Genomic DNA, 21,516 nt, shown 5'->3' with positions numbered 1-21,516 from the left:
CTTAAATCAGTCCTATGAAGTAAGTCCTATTAATTACCATATTTTCTAAAGAGGAGGAAATTCTAAAGGTTCCATGTGCAAGCAGGATGACATGATTCCCTTTCAATGGGATAGGATTTGGGTTAGGTTTGGTTTATTTTCGTAGGAGAGGATAAGCCACCCATTTTAAAGAATATTTATCGTGTAGCTAGTTCATGTTAGGCACCGAGTAATTGGAATGGCACAGAGGATACTTCCCACATCCCTTTCTCCTCCACCCTTTCACCAGCTTCTGGGAAACAGCCAGATTTCCACTGAGACGTGAAGTGAAGTTAAAAATCTGCGAGAGAGGATAAAGAGGTTTTTACAAATCAGTGAACTGGTATGTCAGAAGCCACAGTGGAAAATATTGTGGAGGTGGTTACCAAAAAAAAAAAAAGAATTGTGAGAGGTGGTATCAAACGAGACAAAGCTCGCTGCAGAGATGAAACATGAGAGAATGAGATAACAAGAGAAGATGGGAACGGGGTGGTAACTAAGGACAACAGCTATGAACTTTACAGTTGCTCACAAACTTACCAAGAGAATTAATCCCTGGAGCCCCCATTGTCTGTCACAGGAGGAGAAGATGGGGGGACAGGGGCACTCAAAACACAGCAGTAGCCTGCAGTGATTAAAACTTCCAGGCACTCTGAGTTTGGGGTGAGCGGGATGCTTTGGCCTTTCTGGAAGGGCTCAGCTGCAGTTTGGTTTAATTGCTCAAGCTCCGGAGAGAGGGTCTGGTTTTAAGGTGGTGGTTGTGTCCAGGATCCCGGGCAGTGTTCTTTAGGGCCTGGTTATCCAGGGATCAGAAATCTGCGCTTCATCGAATCAGTTCCAGTATTGTTTATCCTAGTGGGTATTTTTGAACATTTTTTGTGTTCGCATTCTTTTAGCTTTTTAGTTGGAAAATGCCCTGCTCTCTCAGCTGTGCTAAAGGGAGACGGGGTAGAGGGGTTTTCCATCTATGGTCAGGCTGACAATGAGGAAGCCACCTATGCCTGGCATGGAGGTAATAAGGAGAGCGTTTAGGGAAAGCCAAGAGAATCTAAAATATTGTTTTGTTATTTAGGGCAGGGTCAAATGCCATCGTATTTTAAGTTTCATTTTGGCTTTCAGTAGATGCTTCCGGGACAGCAAGTTCTCTTCAGAGACTGCCTTGTAGCTCGTTATTTCCCTACAAGTCTGATCTCCCAGGGTTTTTGTTTTCTTTCCTTTTCCAGTGAATATTATGTTAATTTTCATTTATTAAGGAGATATCTGGGGCGCTTGGGTGGCTCAGTGGGTTAAGCCTCTGCCTCCAGCTCGGGTCGTGGTCCTGGGGTCCTGGGATTGAGCCCCGCATTGGGCTCTCTGCTCAGCAGGGAGCCTGCTTCCTCCTCTTTCTCTGCCTGCTTGTGATCTCTCTCTCTCTGTCAAATAAATAAATGAAAACTTTAAAAAAAAAAAAAAAAAAGAAGAAGAAGAAGAAGATATCTGTCCTTCATACTGGTCTTAGGTACCCTGCCCAGAAATGCTTATGATCTGAATCCTGAAAGAATAGGTAGACAATTCCTCTTTCAATGTAAACCTTAACTTTTATAACTGCAGTACATGTATTATGTACTATTATATATCATAATTGGTATTATGTATTAAAATTAGTATATCAGTAGTAGCATAATTGTGGATAAAAAGAAAGATGTGACCTGGGTTGCCTCTAAAGTATAGAAAACTTGACTCAGTATCCCTTTACCCACAAAATAATGGCCTATTGTGCTCATTCTTGGGTCCCAGATGTCAGCCATTAAAAGAACTTGACTTTAGAATATACTTAAGTGTTACAGAGTATGAAAATATCACCTGGGATATGGGTTGCCAAGAGGCGCTTCCGTGAGTTTTAATAATAGTTTCAAGTGTAGTCTGTGGAGGAATTTCGTTTGAAGAGTTGTAAGCAATAAGATTGTGTTAGGAAAATTGACTAAATTTTATCCACTTTTAGTCGCTTTTAAGAGTGAAAAAAACAAAAGATTTAAATTTCTCCGAGAAAGCTGATGTTTTCTATAGGAGTGCCTCGGTTCAAAGTTGGGAGTTGTCAGCATGAACTTTTTTTGAGCAATTGAAAAATCACTGCTGAGTTCTAAATGGCTGTTACCTCCACGTCCACTGTCATCCGTATGGAGCTTTCGGGTGGTGGATGGGTATGTCTTTACTTATCTATGAATGACTCCATAAAATTAATGATTAATTTTTATCCTGAAAATCCTTCTGTTGAAAGCAGGCAATAGACTTCGTGACATTTTCATATAAAATCTCCGTAGTTAAATTTTCATGGAATTACAGAACCATGGAACGCTCATGATTGTAGACATTTCTTTGTTTTCTGTAGGAGTTTGAAAGGTGTAGGGTGATCTTCAACTGAGTGCAAGTATTTTGAAAATATAAAAGCTAACTTTTTAAACTCTCCCTAAAACGAAAGGCATATTTACTTACATAGACATTAAATGTTTCCTGGTTCAATTCATCGTTTTTACTGTTGGCCAACATAATGATTCATAAAGCAGATACATAATAAAATTTTAAGTGCTAATTCAAAACATTTGTTGTAGAATTGGAGCCAGACATCTTGCAGCAAGAAGTAGTAGGTGATTTCAAAAAGGAAAGATATTGAGAAAATAAATTTCCTTCCATGAAAAACAAAGGAGCTTTTGAAATGAGAACAGCCATTCAAGAATTTTTTTATTAGTGCAGAATCCTCACATAATTCAAGTAAGGTGATGAGATACGTGGGTTTGAACCAAACATGGTAAAATCACACTTCATAACAGAAGTTGTGTTGTGTTTTCTTTCGTTCTTTTATCGTCCCAAATTCTAAAGTCACTGTGGAAAGCTTGGATGGAGAGGCCCCTAAGTTATCTGAATAATATTCACAAAAGCCAGAAAATAAAGGAAAGGTCCTACCCCAGAAGCTCACAATGCATTAGGGATTGCAGAGTATGAGAAATGTATATATAACAAAACTGTGGTTTTGTTATCAAATTTTGCAACTTTTCAAAAATCTTGTTCGGCATTTTCAAAGTAAATTTAGATATATAGGAAATTTTCCCACTACCTATGAAATTTTTGTCTGGAGAAAGAAATAAAATCGATTCTTTAAATTTAGAAGTGATCTGAGAAGATAGTACTCTGCTCCTTAAATATGAATAATATTTTCTCTTTGGAAACACTTTTAAGATTCATCATCAAATACGAGATCTCACACCAATGGAACTTTGTGCATAAACTGTTATTGTCAGTATTAAAATAGATTTATTTTATTTTGTGGATTATTTAGCTGAACAGATAGTAATGGTTTTGACACAATTCAGTTTCCTTTTCTTTCTTTCTTTCTTTCTTTCTTTCTTTCTTTCTTTCTTTCTTTCTTCCCCTTTCTTTCTTTTTTTATTTGGGAAAAAACAGAATACAAAACCCAGAGCTTCTATTCCCACTTTGTCACAGCTGGTTACCAATCAATCTCAATTCACGGTACAGTGATGATAGCACATGTTGTCCGGGGGTCAAATCTGATTGGGTTGCATTTTTCAGCAGTGTTCCGTATCGGGGGGAAAAAGGTATCTTTATGGTGGGGACTGTCAGCACATGATTGTACAACTGTCATTAATCAAACCTGGCAACAATGACTGCATTTATACCAGTCTGAGACTGACAGATTTTACAATCAAAATACCCAATTTCTATGAGGATTTCCTCACCAGTAGTGTTTTTTTTTTCATCCGTTTCATTGTTTTTCCTGCTTTTCATTAAAGTCAGACAATACCTCCTACATGTTGATCATACATGTTTACCATATTTACAAAGTAGCTGTTTTATATCAAAGTAGGCTTTAGGTATTTAAAATGTATTCTCAACTACTTTAAGGAAGCTAATAAGAAATCAAGACAAAACTTAGGTACATTAGATGGCTTACTGAAAGGATAATTGTAGAATGTGTGTGTATTAGTTAACACATTTATGAGCCTCTTAGGATTACAGTGGTTTTAGAGTAATAGTGAGTGAAATATTGGAAAGTTATATTCTGGAATTTTTGGAACTGTGACTATAAGATCGCTGGCACAGAAATGCACACCTGCCCAACGCACACTCACACAGAGTCATAACACACTGGTCAGTGGAAGGGACGTGTTGCTCTGGGTTAGAAGAATGAATGTACTTGCTGCAGAGGATACTGATTCTCGTCTCTTTATAGCTCAAGACAACAATCTCAGCATCTTCTATAAAATGGTATTTGGAAATAGGCATTTTTTTCTAAGTCACTTATTGCTATGAAGCCATGTATTAAACTCTGTTGCAAACTATAAATATCTCTCTAAATGTAAGGAGCTATTAATCATAGTTTTGTATACTACTCAGTCAATATTTACTTTCTAAGAAAAATGAGCATTTCTCCAATTATCTAATGTAATAGTGAAAAGAATCAATGAGATTCCTATGATGCATGTATCAACTTATCCAGAAAGAAATTAAAGAAATAAGGCCACATTTATTGGACCTTTGGAATTATTTAACATCCAATTGCTTGTGAAGTATGTAGTTTTAGGAAGCAAATTATTGTCTCAGGAAATTCGTGACCCATTAGAGAAAACAGAGGCTGGTAGTAGATACTCAGGACAATTTTTCCTCTGATTGTATTTGCCTCAATGTGTGGCCTTTGGAGAGGAAATTTGTCACTTTTTGCCTCATCTTGCCTAAATGTGAAGTTAGTAATGAGCCATATATTTACTTCTTTCTGGGGTTTGAAGTGTTTTTAAAGACTTATGTATTTGAGAGAGAGAGAGAGAACACCCATGCACGAGTCGGGAGATGGGTAAAGGGAGAGAATCTTCAGGCAGATTTTTCTGCTGAGTATGAAGCCCAGCCTGGGGCTGGACCTCAGGATCCATGAGATTATGACCTGAGCCAAAAGCAAGAGTCGGGCACGCCATGGACTGAGCCACCCAGGTACCCCTTGAAGTGCTTTTAGACATAGTTTCTTTAAAATCAATTCTTGGATTTCTTCAGTTTTTGCAGGTAAGAGCTAATTTGATCACATTATAAGTTTATCATCTCTCTGACACAAGATGTTTCTTTTTCTGAAAATTGATAGACATACTTGTTGTGCTTGAGTCTCCTGGGCTCGTCAGTGTACTGTCAGGGTTTGGGCTAGAAATTGGCACAGTGGTTGAGTGGTGTTAGAAGGAAGAGTGGTGTTTCCAGCTGCGGAGTGTACCATTGTATTAGATCCATTGGGTTGGCAGTGTGATGAAGGAGAAAAAGAGTATGTACTTTGGAGTAAAATAGACCTTGATTTGAAAATCCAAATTTATTTATAAAAATGTCAAAACTTGAAATAATGTCAATTATTCCAGTAAAAACATCAGTGGGCCAAACACAGACACAGACACAGACACACACACACACACACATAGAGAGAGAGACACAAAATCACACCTGCTTTCATGCATATTTCAGCCCACAAATAATCAAGTTGCAATTATATATTAGATAGTATAAATTATCTAGTGTAAATTTCCGTACCCAGACCATAAGGCCTGAATTCTCAGCGACTAAAAGCTTAATTGTACTATTGACTATTTATTTTCCAAAGCCATTAAGGAAAAGTTTGTGGGAGTAGTTGCCATTTTGGAGTAAATCCCATACTTACTTAAATGTTTCTTCTATATATTTATTCATCATGATTTTTTTTAATAAATTGAAAATTTGTGCTACTTCTTGGTAGAAAGTTATAACCTCTATAATCTAATTCATGAAAAATCTAGATTTTAGATTCCAGTGTGGTCTAAACCTTTGCTACCAATGAAATTCAGGGTTCTAGAAAACAAAGTGCTTTTTTCTAAACATAAACTTTGAACATTAAACTAGACTCAATAATTTTTCAATTCTTTACTCTGTCTCAGAATTTATATCTGTTAGTTTCTTAGAATAACCAATTTCTATATTTTATAAAAGTATATTTATTAATAAGATGTGTGGTTTGCCTTCAGGCAGGTTGAACTTTATATGTCCAAGTTTTTTGTATTTTTAAAATGGGATAAATAATATTTTACCTCCTTATCTACCAGAATTAAAGATTTTATTTATTTATTTGATAGGGAGAGATCACAAGTAGGCAGAGAGGCAGGCAGAGAGAGAGAGAGAGAGGGAAGCAGGCTCCCTGCCAAGCAGAGAGCCTGATGTGGGACTCGATCCCAGGACCCTGGGATCATGACTTGAGCCGAAGGCAGAGGCTTAACCCACTGAGCCACCCAGGCGCCCCTCTACCAGAATTTTTGTTAGGATAAATTAAAGAGTCTATTTGAGAACACCATGAATGTATTTTTTATTGTCATTATTTTCACAAGACATGTGATTAGAAATCACCCCAGTTGCCAAAATAATGAGATAGTATATTTGAAAGCTTTCAGCAAAACACAAAGCTTTAACTCTGTTTTCTCATCCTCTTCACATTTATTTGAGATATTCTTTTAGAATCACATCATTTATTCTGTTGCAGGAAGAGAGATTATTTTCTCAAGTTATTAATTTACAGAGGGACATTTATTAATGATCACTTGTAAACCAGATGTCTAGATTGCTGGTCAAGATTTGTTAACTTCTTTACTTTGTCTTTCTAGTAGCATTTGTGTATTAAATATTTTGAGTTCTTTCATTCACACTATTATGTTGATATTAATTTATCCAATGTTTCAGAGCTAACTGTTGATGTATAAACCTAACAGTATTACTATATTTCTTGACAGAGTAGAATAGTATATTTCAAACTAATTGATCTTTCCATTCTACATATATTGGCTTAGTGAGTAACCCTGCTATGAAAGAACTACAGAAGAATTTCAGGCATTTGTTGGGTGTTCCATCATTCATTCAGTAAGCATTCATTGAACATATATTCAAGATCTCAGGGACTGTTTGGTAGGAGTTGGGGTACGTAGTTTGGGAAAAGAGAGACTCAGCACTTGTTCTCATGGAGCACACGTGCTCTTGGAAAGACAGTAAACAAGGAGACTAAAAACTTGAAAGAGATATTGCTTTAAAGAGAAAAATAATAAAAGTAACAAGGAGATATGAAAATAAAAAGAAAAAAAAGTAATTTTTAAGTCACTGGTGGGTAGAAAGCTACTTCACAGTGTTTGAGCAGGAAAGTCATCTTTGAGGGAATATTTAAGTAATCTTAAAAGTCAAGAAGAATTAGCAATGGAAGATAGAGAAGGGCATTCCATGAAGTTGCAGCGGTAGTACAAAGACACCATGGTAACTAGGTAGTTATGTTAACAAAGAAAAGAATGATCATGTGGTTAGAAGAGGGTGAACATGAAGTTGGACAGGTAGGCAAGGAGTAGATTATCTAAAACCTTGAAGATCATAAAAATAGGTTTTATTCTGAGTGACTGAAGGAGAAATCATTGGAAGATTTCAAATAGTAGAAACACTTAATCGTATTTAGGTGTATAAACCAGTGAATTTGTATTGATGCTCTTCATTCTTCCAATAACCCTTGGATTATATAATTGCTATCACATTATATGATTTATGGTTAGAAATAGTTGACTTAAAATGAGAAAATTCATAAAAAATGCAAAACTCAAAAGGGTATCATGCAAGAGAGAGAGTACATTTTTCTGGTTGGCACAGGAAGGAATAGCATTAGTAGAAACTTCTGGAAGAAGTCTTTTTCTTTTATCATCTATAGGAGACCTTCTAATAGAGAACAGAGATATTAAAAAATGGAAGCAGTCACTCATCATAGGAATTAAGTTGGAAAACTGATTGGTAGATTGTGGCACATAGGATTCAAAAGATGATGGATGGTTGCAGAAGGGTTTTTCTTGATGGAAAGGTTCAGTCATCTTATATATATTCAAAATCATTTTATATAAATCCATAATGCTGATAATATTTACAATCTTTCCTCAGGCAAAGTTCCAGTGAAAAAAATGAGAATTTAAAGATTCTGAACACCCTGGGATATCTGAGAGTCTTCAAAGCTGTTGTTGTTGTTGTTTGTTTGTTTTGTTTTTAAATTACATAACCCTGTGTGATAGGACCCATCAGGACTAGTGTATTGTAGCCATTATTTCTAATTGGGATAAGACAGCATGGCGCTCAGAAATGTGTGCATATCAAACCTTAGACTGGGGAAAGGTAGGTGTTAGCTGGAGAAGGTCTTAGAGGTAGTTCTGATAGACTTTTTTTTTTTTTTTAAGATTTTATTTATTTATTTGACAGACAGAGATTACAAGTAGGAGAGAAGCAGGCAGAGAGAGAGAGAGAGGAGGAAGCAGGCTCCCTGATGAGCAGAGAGCCTGATGCGGGGCTGGATCCCAGGACCCTGGGATCATGACCTGAGCTGAAAGCAGAGGCTTTAACCCACTGAGCCATCCAGACACCCCTCTGATAGACTTTTGTGTGGAGTCATATCTCATCTCTTCCAGTTGAGAATCATTTCACTGGGCTTGGAGGCTTATGAAGACATATATCCCCTGGAGCACCTGGGTGGCTCAGTGGGGCCTGCTTCTCCCTCTGCCTCTGCTGCCACTCCCTGCGCTTGAGCTCTATCTCTCTCTTTCTCTGTCCAGTAAATAAACAAAATCTGAAGGCGTGTATCCCCAATTTTAATGCAGTGCCTGGCATGTAAGAGACATGTAAATCTCCTTAAATGTTGGGATTTCTTGAATAAAGTAATTAAAATAATTAAATTTTCATTATAATTTTCTCAGATATCAATGATTTTTAAAGGTAAACTGAAATGAGACAATGCTTAATAAGCATCAACAAATTCCAGTGAAGAAGCACTTTATATAGGGGAAGAACATTAAAAATCATCACTCCCAACCTCTCCCTACTCCAAAGCTTACCTATTTTACTGTAAATGGGCCTATTACCTGGTGTATGTACTTTCTGTACCAAGTTGGAATGTTATAAATATTCTACAAGAATTTCCCTAGCACCAGACCATTGTTCTTATCCATAGTTTTACAACCCATTTCTGAAACCCTGTCTATAGTTAGAAAAATATATATTCACTCTTTTCTTATCACTATTTTCTTATAATGGCATGGTATCCTTGAAAGGTAGTCTCTTTCATTAGTAGCTAATATTAATTCATTTTATTCCTTCCAAGATGTATTTCATTTTTCATTTTTCCTATGAAAACAGAATTGCAATCACAGAGTACAGTGCACCATTTCTTGCATCTCTTGGTTTTAAACAAGCAAAAACCAATTTAAAACAAAAGAAAATTAAAACACCGATGTTCCCATTCCTATTCTTGGCTTTCTTAAATACTCCTTAAAGAAATGAGAAATCTCAGCAAGTCTGATTTCAGACATATTTTAGGTTCAAATATTATGTCATCTGTAATTTATAAGTAAATATTCTTACCACTAAAGCAAGATATAAGTAGCTCTCACCCTGTTTATCTACCATGTTGTTTCCTATATAATGAATTTATCTAACCGGAGGTTAAATTTGCCAGAAGGTATAACTAAATGTTTGATGAATGTAAAGTTATATTTCTATCCAATTGATACAGATAATGTGGAATATATGTCTTAAGTTAACAATTAAAAATTCAACAGGGGCACCTGGGTGGCTCAGTAGGCTTAGCGTCTACCTTTGGCTCAGGTTATGATCTCAGGGTCCTGGGATCCAGCCCTGCATCTGGGCTCCCTGCTCAGTGGGCAGTCTGCTTCCCCCTCTCTTTCTGCCCTTCCCCAGCTTTTGTGCATGGGTTTGTGCTCTCTCTCAAATAAATAAATAAAATCTTAAAAAAAAAAATCAACGAAGTATTTTACTGTAGGAAAGAGGTATGGACACAGTGGAAAAAGTACCAGGTTGAGATCAGAGTTCAAGATTTGAATTCTGATTTTTCTCTTTAGTAGTAAAATGACTTTGAGCAAATCATTTCACTTAACTAAGGGGTCAGTTTCCTCTTCTGTAAAATGACAGTTTCAGATTCAAGAGAATTATTTTTTTTTAAGATTTTATTTATTTATTTGGCACACAGAGAGCTATAGCAAGAGACAGAGCACAAGCAGAGGGAGGGGAGGCAGGCAGAGGGAGAGGAAGAAGCAGTCTCCCTGCTGAGCGAGGAGCCCTATGTCAAACTTCATCCCAGGATCCTGGGATCATGATCTGAGCAGAAGGCAGACGCTTAACTGACTGAACCACCCAGGTGCCCCTCAAGAGAATTATTTTGAGGTTGCTGTGAGCTAATGCATGTGAGTCTTCTTTGTTTGTTTGTTTAAACTGTGAGGCAACATAAAATTTTTTAATAATTTTTTTCCTCAATGACAAATCAGAAATCATGCGTGTCTTTTTTTTCTTTTTTTTAACTCAGAATAATGTTTTCATGTGTGTTTGATCCAGAGGGGACTTTGTAGACATTCATGTTTATCTTCCCATCTTTTAGCATTTGATAAAAATTCAGAGAGCTCTGAAGAGACCTTACCAAGTTAAACAAGAACCATGACCAAACTCTAGCCAGAATCCAGTTTTTTTTTTAGATGAATTAGAAATGTCTACAAAATACATTATTTTTATTCAATCCTTGTATCTCAGAGCTAAGCAGAATAGACTAACTGTAGGAAATACAGTTTTTATTAGACAGTAAATAGATCACCAGCAACTTTTCTGAGCCCATCATCAAAATCGTTGTTATTCTCGTTTTTAGAGCAGGCTTGCATGTATATTATTCTCTTATGCATTTCAACCCCGTCCTTGCCCTAAGTTATAAATATAGCTCATAAGGAAGCCTTAATAGATAAATGTGGCAAATTTGCACACTTGCAGCCATTTAGATTTGGTTGACCCTTATATCAGTAAGAAACAAGATATTCATCATAGGGGCACCGGGGTGGCTCAGTGGGTTAAGCCTCTGCCTTTGACTCAGGTCATGATCTCAGGGTCTTGGGATCGAGCCTCACATCGGGCTCTCTGCTCAGCAGGGAGCCTGCTTCTCCCTCTCTCTCTGCCTATCTCTCTGCCTACTTGTGATCTCTCTCTCTCAAATAAATAAATAAAAAATCTTAAAAAAAAATATTCATCATATATCCAACCAATATTTCTTGAGATCCTATGAGTTACAATAAAAATAGCAAATATGCATTGTGCTTTCTGTGTGCCAGTTTTATGAACTTTGTGTAATGTCTCCTTCAAAGATCACTCTCAATTCATGAAATAGGTGTTATCATCTGCACCATTTTGCTAATGAAGAAATCGAGACCCAGAGAGTTTAAGTATGCTGTCCAATTTTACACGGATTGGAGGAGGTAGAGCCCAAGGTTGAAACTCTGGCCATTTGGCTCCAGAGCCTGCTCTTCACCACCCGGTTATGCTACTGGATGTTGAAAGCTCAATGTTAGGGGCTGAGGCTATAGCAGTGAGTGAAGCAGGCAGGATCTCTGCCTTCATCAAAATAGACGAATGGTACAAAGTGTAAGCAAGTGCGCCATGATTGTATAGCAGTAAGTTCCAAGGAGTTAGTACCACTGTCAAGTGTTGTAATGGTTTGTTTCAAACAAGGGTTTGAGAAAGCTTTTCTTACAGCTTATGACATTTTTTAATCAGCAGATGTTTAACTGAAAAATGTGATGACAGAAAAATAACCACCATAATTGGAGGATAGAGCATGATAACTAAGTTTGGTTGGCATGATTGGTTCATAGACATTGCTTTTTGTCATGTAAACTTCTATCAAATGGAACGATTATTAGGTCTGTGTCTTACACCGTAGTAAACTTAAGCTATTAATCTTTTAGCTAAAGCCAGAAGTAGAAGAAATTTGATTATAGTAGTCTTCATGGTAAGCCTAAAATGTTGTCTTTCTCCTAAAAGCAATAGGAAATCACAGCTAGTTGTGAGTAGATAGAACCAATTAAAGCAATATTTTAAAAATACAGCTTTACTTGTATGATGAGTATGAGGGAGAAGGGCCATATGATCCATTGAAAGTTATTGCAAAAGTATGTGTGTGAAATAACAAAGACTGTCAGTGAAAATCAAGAGGAAAGATCATATAGAAAAGATAATAGCTTCATTATTTTGCTTGTGTAATTGTAATCTCTTAGAATCTAATAAGAGCATATTCTTATATGCAAGTATTCCAACAGATTCATGTTAAAATATTGTAATCTTTTTATGAACTAGTGTCTTGTCTACTTGTTAAAAAAGTAGAAGTGAGAAAATAAATGCATGTGAAAGAGCTGAGGGTGTCCAGAAATTGCTCCCAGGCATGTTGGTGCATTAAGAGTTAATATTACTAATTTTTAAAACTCGGCCCCCTCTTAATTCTTTCAACAATGTATTTGTGTCAATTTGCCAATAAATAAGAGAAAAATATTTTTTTCCTTTAATATAGTTCAGCTCTAGATTCAAGATGCCCAAAAAGTAAGTCATCTATTGAAGTACAGTGTAACTTACAAAATAGTAAAATATAACTCACCTAGAAACTGAAATATACATGATTCCTTACTTACTATCTAAGAACTGCCACCAAAAAAAGTCCAAGTGCTAATAATGCCTTTGATAGTTTTGATGCAGTAAGAGTTGTTAATACATGTATGAACATGGGTAGCTGATAATCAGGCTGAAAGAGATTCAATAGGAAGTTCATCATCTTTTTAGTAACACCTTGAATCTAACAATCGCACTTTGTGGCTGAATATTATGTATGTGTGCCCGTGTGTTTTGTTTTAGTTAAAATATGATAAAAAAGGAAAATGAAGATGAAAATGTAGTGTTATTTTAATTTATCTACTACGTCATTTAATAAAACCAGTTCATTTCTACACAGGTATGACATCAAAGATGATTACACACTGAGAATTAAAAAGGCCATGAGTACAGATGAAGGCACCTATATGTGTATTGCTGAGAATCGGGTTGGAAAAGTAGAAGCCTCTGCTTCTCTCACAGTCCGAGGTAAGAAGCTTAAGATGTGAAATACAGTTGAATCAACAGGCTAATATTTGGTAAAATTGGTAAGTGAACTCACAGTCAAAACAATAGCTTACACTCTTTTATTATTATTATTATTGTTAAGATGCCTAGATTTTATTATTATAAAATAATATATTTTATAATATATTATAATTATATATAATATAATATTATTATATTATATAATATAAATATAATAATATAATAATATAATAATAATTATATTATAATATAGTTATAATTTCTATTATTAATTGAAATAAAATTGCTTTCAAATTTGGGTTCAGAGGGATGATTATTTGAGGGAATTATTTTTGTATTTAATAAATAATAGCTAAGATGGTTCAAAAGTAAATCTTAAGAATAGAAAAGATTTATACCAATCTTTTATGTACCCACGGTTTTGAAGTATTTACTTCTTTTAAATGTCACAATTTTAAAGGTACTCTGCTTTCTGTTTACTAGTTCGTCAGTTTATACCAGGAGAGTACTAGTTGGAAATCCTGTTTTATTTCAGCATCCAAAAAGCAACAATAAAAAATAAATAAATAAAACCAACACCACTTCCAAAGTGAAAAATGGATACAAATCAGCTCCCACAATGAGAATCTGATTTAGAGGGTGATTTGTGAAGTTCATTGGCCTTAAATAATTGAAATAGTCAGTGTTGCTCCTGTAATAACTTTCACTTTCTGGGTGTCATGCACTTTTTCATTCATGGAATAACGTTCATTTATAGACTCCCTGGAATTGCTTGTAAGTGAAAGAAAGCATTACTTAACCCCACAGTGAGGTAGAATGGATTAATGGACTTTCTGGTGGTGAGTGTTGATCCACACAAGTAAATCATAGAGTCCCGGGTACCAAGGGGTACTGTGTGGCCATCCACACGTATTCTCGCCAAATAGGCATCCCCCATGGCATCATTTACACTCACAGAACATCAGGCAGAGATAGGTGACCACATCCTCTGCTCAGTCTTCCCACCTGTCTTCCAGTACCTTAACCAATGCCTCCTCTCATCCTTCTTTGTGAGAAGGTCAGCTGCAGACTTTCACCCCGTCTCAGTTACGTCTCACCCTGTGTAATCCCACCTCCTACCCTTGTGCAGCTTTACTTCCAGGAGTTTTCATATGATTGGCAAAAAGGTTTGGAGGAATTTGCATGGGTGAGAAATGTGTCAGGGATTCTCCTGTTGGTCCTCCGTGGGGGCCATCATTTTTTTCTGATCTATGATTTTAGCACCAAATCGTAGAACAAAAAACCAAGAAACAAAACCTATCTTTCCCCCAGGTAACTCTTAGGAGACACGCACTTTGGACAACTTGGAAAATATTGATGATTCCACACTTCTCAATCGCTCTAGTTTTATTCCACCAAATCCATCCCCCCCCCACCCAATCAGGAGACATTCTTGTGTGAATTTAGATACAAAACAAATTTAGACAAAATCGGCATGCTCGTTGCTTATAAACATCTTCATTCCTCATGAGTTAACAGATCATCAAAAGCTGTCATCATATATCATCAAACACACAGACTGATTATATAGTATCAAAATCCGATAGCCTTTGTAAACCACATTACTACATTGAATCTACATTCTCTGTAGGTTATTATATATTTATATGTATTCATTTACTAGGCAACCCTTTGGGAAAACAATTCACCTGACCAAATTTTCCCCAAAGCTTGTTTTTTTGTTGTTTCTGAAGTGAGTGGGGGGAAAAAAAATAAACAACCCACCAAGAAATGTTCCATTTAAAGAATATTTGCTGACTAAACAAATGGTGAGAAAAATGTGAGGAGTTGTTTGTTTATAGAAGCAGCAGGGTTCTTTTTATACTTGAATGCTTGGATGAATAAGACATGAAGTGGTCTGTTTGCTTTGAGATATTTCCCAGCTAATTGTTTTCATAATTTGTTGAAAGTTGCAGGTTTAACATTTCATTTAACAAAGCATGCTCCTCTCACATGGATGTTTCTAGCTAACTTAAAAAACTAATAGAGTTTTTTTGTTTTTAATAGGATTTTTTTTAAATCAGCAAACCTTAAATGGTCTCTCCCCTAATCTGTGTCCTGTAGATGGATTAGAGAGTTTAATCTGTGTGGTATGTATTTATTACTCATCTAAGACTGAAACCTCAAAAATAGGGTTAAAGAAAAAGAAAATCTCCATGATACAATAGAATGTGGAGTAAAATATTGTTTAAAAATATTTTTTATCGTTAGAAAAAGCAGTTGGAACTTCTCATGCTAAGAGGTTGACAGGAGAAAACGCATATTATCTACGACTTATTTTTTTTCTGTGCTCATTTTTCTGTGCACATACGTGAAATGTTTAGCCCTTCCCTGGATTGTTTTATTAGAACAGGGTCAACTGACCAAGAGGCCACATCCATTTTCATCCATTTAATGCAGGGACACAGTTTAGTTTAATTTGCTGATTTTGAAAACATCCACCTGCTAGGTTTTTTTTTTTTTTTCCCTCGGATAAAATGTTGCTATGTAACAAAAACGAGAAGTATAATTGGTATGTTTCTGCTAAAATTTTATCATGAAGTCCAGTTGGGGAAAAGGAAAAGGACTTTTATAGTCAAAATCTGAAACAGAGATTTACTTAGTTGTTTTCTACTTTAAAGTAAGGTGAAAATAGATTATAAAATTAAACTTAACAGCAAGTAACTCCCTTTGCTGACTTGACAAACATAAAATTAGAAAGAAATAATGCTAGACAGCAGCCAACCTCTTAGCATTTATATTCTAGTCAAATAATTCATGATCTAATAGAGCACTTTTAAATGGGTCCAAAATGAGTTAGCACAACTGCATATTTGTAAACACATTTTTCCCATTTTCAGTTATTCAAATTGGCTTTGAATAAATTAAGACTTCATTGGAAAAAAAACTGTCTTGCTTTTAGGGCAATAAAACCTTTTTTTTCTTTTAAATAAAATTACACTAAGTGAAATGGAAATATATTTTATATTTTTAAGCCCAATTTTTCGCCATGGTTTCTTCTTTTTCTCTCTTTAATATCAGTAGATTCAAAATGCCTTTTGGTTTCTAAATGAAGCATTATGTTGGGGATTCAGCCTGAGAGGGCACCTGAAAAATGCAAATTCAAAACCAAAAGGGAAAGTTCTTTTTCTACCAGACGTTAACAAAATTAAGAGATACATCTTTCGAATGAGGCACAGCTTTATGATGTTAGTCTGCTGTCTTGTTCTTGGTTGTTATTTTTGTGCTCACTTGCCCCCAAGAAAGAAACTGTGGACTGGGCAGCTTTCTGATTTTCTTCCTCTTGCTATGGCAAACCCCTCATAGGCTGTGGGACGCACCAGAGGGTCACTGAGCTAAAATTTTCATCCTGCTGCTATGATTGCTTTACTCTTCTTTGAATTATCTGAATTTCCCCCTTTTCATTGTAAATAATCTTATAAGGCCATGAATCTCCTACAGAGGCAACTCCTTATTGTTTCAGAGAATGCACAAAGCTAGTATCATGATGTATTGGTTGAGTGAATGGATGCCTATAAATATGGTTTCAGTGGCTATATCTATCTCATTGCGTCCAATGAGGCATCATGAAGACCAAACTACCCTAAATTCTAGAGTTATGTTGTATGCACACTAGAGCTTTATCCACGGGGACGTGGGCAAAACACTGTTTGTTGTGTAAGTTTACATTTTGAATATAAGAGTTCATAATAATTCAAATGCTATTAAATGTATTTCCTCTTCACTTGAATAATGGCACCGTATGTTTTATATTTGTTCATTGCTTTTATATGAAGTGGTTTACTATCTAAATTGATTTGGCTTTATTCTCTTTAAAGAAAGTATTATTGAGCCCATGTGTGTCTCTCTCAATTGCTGTGCATAATAACAGGGCCAGCCTGATTTTAGTGATTGAGTTATGGTATAATAAAAAATATAATAATAATTTGTTGAAGCAGCAGTTTGAAAGCCGTTCTCAGTGTGAACAAGGATCAACTTGTCACTCATTGTTTCCTGCCCTCTGCCAAAAAAAAAAAAAAAAAGAAAGAAAGAAATGAAGAAAGAGAAAGAAAAGACAAAAAAAAAAAAAGCTTAACAGTAGTTAGGGAGCTACTCAGTTGAAATCTCTAAGGATGTTCCAACATATTTGTTTTATTTTCATCCACCCTGTCCACGGATGAAAAGTGATGTGATCTTAACTTATTACTGGCTGAAAAGCAGCGTCAGGGGCTTTTCTATAGTCCTTGTAATGGTTCTGACTAACCATGCTTAAAATCCAATTGCTATTTAAATCAGACAGTGAGGCCTTCTTTTATTGACATGACATTTGCCAGTCTGTGACTTGAATAGTTATATTCATCAGGTTCTTAACTTTGGGGTGATACAGGGTATTTAAAAAGTTCTTTGAAATAAGAACTATAGTAAGTGATGACAATACGACTTTACATAAAATATCTCTCAATTCACAAAGAGCTAATTCTGGAATGAAAAGAATTATTTTCTTAGAATTATAATTTCAGTTTTAGTCAAACTCAGACATCCTGTTCATACTTGAATTATAAGACTAGAGATCACTCTACTGTCCATACTTAAATGTTAACATTACACATCATGCATTCTGATAATTTTCTTTTCTTTTTTTTTTTAATTTCTTCTTTATGTTCTCACCACACCATTGTAATGTCTACAGCTCGCCCTGTTGGTAAGTAGCCATCCTTCTATCCATTTAGCATGGCTTTGTACAATGCTTCATAACTCATGCATAGTAGGATTTGATAGAATGAAATATATTTATTCATCCATGTTCAAATATTATGGGACGATCTTCTGTAAAAGTTGCTCCAGATCTTTTCATCACTTTGATAAGCCATTTTGTAGTGACCTACAAGAGTAAGAATGAATAGGTAATGATTTTCATGGAAAGTAATATATGAATGTTTAATACTAGAAACTGCTAACCTTTCTTAAAGACATAAACATAATAATTCCTTTTTTCTTGTATATATAAAATAATAACTTAATAGTTATGCTTGATATTCATTAAGATAAATGATTAGGAACTAAATTAAAAGGTTTTATTACTTGATGCACTTCTTTGATTTTTAAACTGCTTCAAGTCCTTGCTTTGTAATGGCACTTTTAACTCCTGTATACTTATTGTCTGTTTTCCTATTTAAACAAAATTTGGTAGAATGTTTCAGGTTCTAAGTAGATGCTTACACTAAGAAGAAAAGGGAAGGATGAGTTGTGTTCTTTGACATGCAAAGTTGGTGTGGTTTTAATATTTCTCATCCTTCATTGACTGTACAAAATTGAAGCTAACAGTTTGCATTTGCAGTAATTTAAGTGGTAATTATTTGTAAACATTTGGAAAATAAGACCTTATCAAATTCACTGATTTTATAACCTTTTTGCATCTCTTTTAAAGTTTCGCTTAACCAACCAACAAATGTGTTTAAATAAAATAAATCTTGGTAATTGTGTTATAAGTAAATGAACAGATGGATGCATAAATGGATGGATGGATGGATGGATGGATGGATGGACAGATGGATGGATGAATGAATGAATTTACTATAGTGCTTTTTTAATATATCAAAAAATACTTGAATAAGTTATTTGATTTGACACAAGGTTTATAAATGCTCCATCTAACTTCCAAAGCCCTCTTAATACACTGACTTGACGTTGACATTTGATATATATTGGTCCACTCATAACATTTTTTTCATTAGTTGAAACATTTACAAACCTTATTGTTATGTAGTATATTCTTGCATAGATAGCAAACACAGAAAATTAGAACTTTGGTTTCCCAATCTGAGTTTCTGGTCTACTACTTCTGAGCAGTACTTCCTTTGATAACTGTTTAATATCCCTGATCCTAGGTCACTTCATCTATAAAATGGAGAGAGTAGTATTGACTTCTCAAAGCTGTTGCAGGAATGAAATAAGCTCAAGATTGCTTATATATGCGAAAACGCTTTGTATGTCAACATTGGTTAACATATTCTTAATTTCTGAGACATATATTATATTGTATTTTTATATTTTTGAAACACAGTTATGGGTTACAATTAATTTGAATGTAAAATGCAGTGATTTGGGGCGCCTGGGTGGCTCAGTGGGTTAAGCCGCTGCCTTCAGCTCAGGTCATGATCCCAGGGTCCTGGGATCGAGCCCCGCATCTGGCTCTCTGCTCCGCAGGGAGCCTGCTTCCCTCTCTCTCTCTCTCTCTGCCTGCCTCTCTGTCTACCTGTGATCTCTCCCTGTCAAATAAATAAATAAAAATCTTTAAAAAAAAAATGCAGTGATTTTTCTTCAAACACAATTATTAAATTGATCATGATTTTTTACAATTGGGGATGTTAGGAAATAGGGGAATACGTTACATTTTAAGCCTTATTTTTTGGTATTTGTACAAATTCCTATTAACGATAACTTTACCTATCTATGGTATGACATCTAAAATTAAAAAGTGAATGGGAAATAATAAGGTAACTTTGCAAGTTAAAAGGAAAATGACATTTAAATTGTAGATCTTTACATATAGAAACCTTATGCTAATAAACCATGACCACATGATTTATATTATCTCACAAATTTCCAGGACAGAAAACAATATGTTCATGATTTCCAATACATTTAAAACAAGAAATAACAAAAAAAAGATATACATTGATTAGCAAATGTGATGTACAGGGAGCATTGAGATATACTCGTCACCTACAAGGATTTCAAAGTTATTTCTGTTTTTATTCTTGTTTTAAATGATTTCTTAAATTCCCATTGGACTGGAACTAAAGAATAACTTTTTGACACATTGTATTTTATTCTGGGAAAGTCTGTCATTTCATAAATCTATCTCCAATGACTTATAACAGTGTTCAGAAATATGAAGAACTATACTTTAAACTTGACAACTGCTATTAATTTTGGAAACGGAATATTGGATATGCTTTTCTTAGATCACCAAAGATGAGATTGATAATGAGGAAATTAGCTTGCTTTTTCTTTGCATAAACTTTTTACATGAGTTTTAATTCAGCAGCTATAGATATGCCAACCTTTTTTTATAAGGTCAGAAGATACAAATCAAGTAAATCATAAATTAAGTAGTCAAATAGAAAACTATTAATATTAATATTGTTAGTTGACTAAAACACAAGTTTTTCAACTTTGAAGCTCTTAACAAAGTGCATTAATATTAATATTTGTTAGTGGTTTGAAATGCAAGTTTTTCAACTTTGAAGTTCTTAGCAATAACATAAAGGGTATTCCACAAAGAAGAAATCACAGAAAGGGGAGAAAATCCAGCTTTGAAGTCCAGTATAGATTATTAGGTGAAGAAATATGTACCAAATATCTAAAACTTAGAGAAAATTCGAGGGATAATTCCTATGTAAAGCTTTTGAAAGAAAATTAGAAATATATGCAAATTCCAGAATAGCTATAGTTTCAGAAATCAATCATTACATTACATACAGGATTAAAAAAACAACCACAACAACTTGGTAGTCCATGTGGAAAGCCCATTTAGAAATCATTATAAATCCCCAAACTGGGAGTTTTGTCGAAATGGATAACTCTTATGACCTGCATTTGAATTAAATAATTGGCAACACTATGCAATTTGCAGTTGGAATAAACACCTTCTGGTCTACTTTTGAGCTTGCAGGAAAAGCTCTCGACTTACAGGATCCTCAGGGGGAGAAATATCACTGAAAGCAGTCAATTACATACTTGCCAATGGAGAAAAGCGTTCCCAGATTTCACTTGCTCATTGGAGAAGTCAACGTTTCAAAAGGAGTCCTTTAATGCAACTTCCATAATTTGGTTACCACAAAATTCAGACAAATGCCACTTTGATTATTAAAAGTCTGCCAGCCCTTTCTGAGGCTTCGACTTTTTACTATTCCGAAGGCATTCTTTGTATGAGAAGCAAAAGTACATCCTAGGACAGAGTTAACTAAGAATGCTGAAATATTCATTTATTTGGAAAACTCTTCTGATAAGTTCTGATAAGGGAACTGACAGCAGAAAATGGAATAAATATCTTGCTTCCTATACCCATCTGTCTTACTTTCTCTTGGAAGCCCTTCCCAAGCTTAAAAATAAAAAAGAACATCTATTTTGGAGATAGGCAACACATTTTTTCCTACAGCAACTCAAAACATGATGAGTAATTGGAAGAGAACTGTCAAATCTACCAGCTGCCTTAGGAGTGAAGCTGAGCCCTGCTCCGTTTTCTATCATGTAGACCATATGCTAGATGCTGACTGCCTCCCATATGGAAGCTAAAAGCTGTGGGCATCAGGTAAAAACTTGTTTAAAATATCACAAACAAACTGGCAATACACAACTTTAGGGAATCTTCTACGTATTTCCTTAGTTAGTGACTCAAAGGTATGTTTCCTTAGGATGAAAGAATATAACTGGGCACACAAGAGTTTGTAGGTATTGAGAAATATACAGGTTTGAGGCAAAATTCCCATTTTTAAAAAATTACTATTTTTAAGAAGC

General features: G+C 35.1%; 1 protein-coding gene across 25 annotated transcripts in view; it reads left to right on the top strand.

Annotated features, from left to right (window-relative positions):
- ROBO2 (roundabout guidance receptor 2) overlaps positions 1 to 21,516 on the top strand; it is a 1,322,570-nt gene that overhangs the window by 1,176,753 nt on the left and 124,301 nt on the right. For 18 of the 25 annotated variants that reach the window (XM_046002527.1, XM_046002535.1, XM_046002526.1 and 15 more), the window contains exons 6-7: positions 12,848 to 12,975; positions 17,684 to 17,695. In XM_046002527.1, the coding sequence (XP_045858483.1) occupies positions 12,848 to 12,975; positions 17,684 to 17,695 (140 nt within the window). The remainder of the gene's footprint in view (positions 1 to 12,847; positions 12,976 to 17,683; positions 17,696 to 21,516) is intronic. The other 7 variants (XM_046002529.1, XM_046002541.1, XM_046002534.1 and 4 more) reach the window with 1 other exon arrangement.

This window comes from Meles meles, chromosome 4 (genome assembly GCF_922984935.1).
Source record: "Meles meles chromosome 4, mMelMel3.1 paternal haplotype, whole genome shotgun sequence".
NCBI lineage: Eukaryota > Metazoa > Chordata > Mammalia > Carnivora > Mustelidae > Meles > Meles meles.
This window is presented reverse-complemented; position numbering and strand designations above follow the sequence as displayed.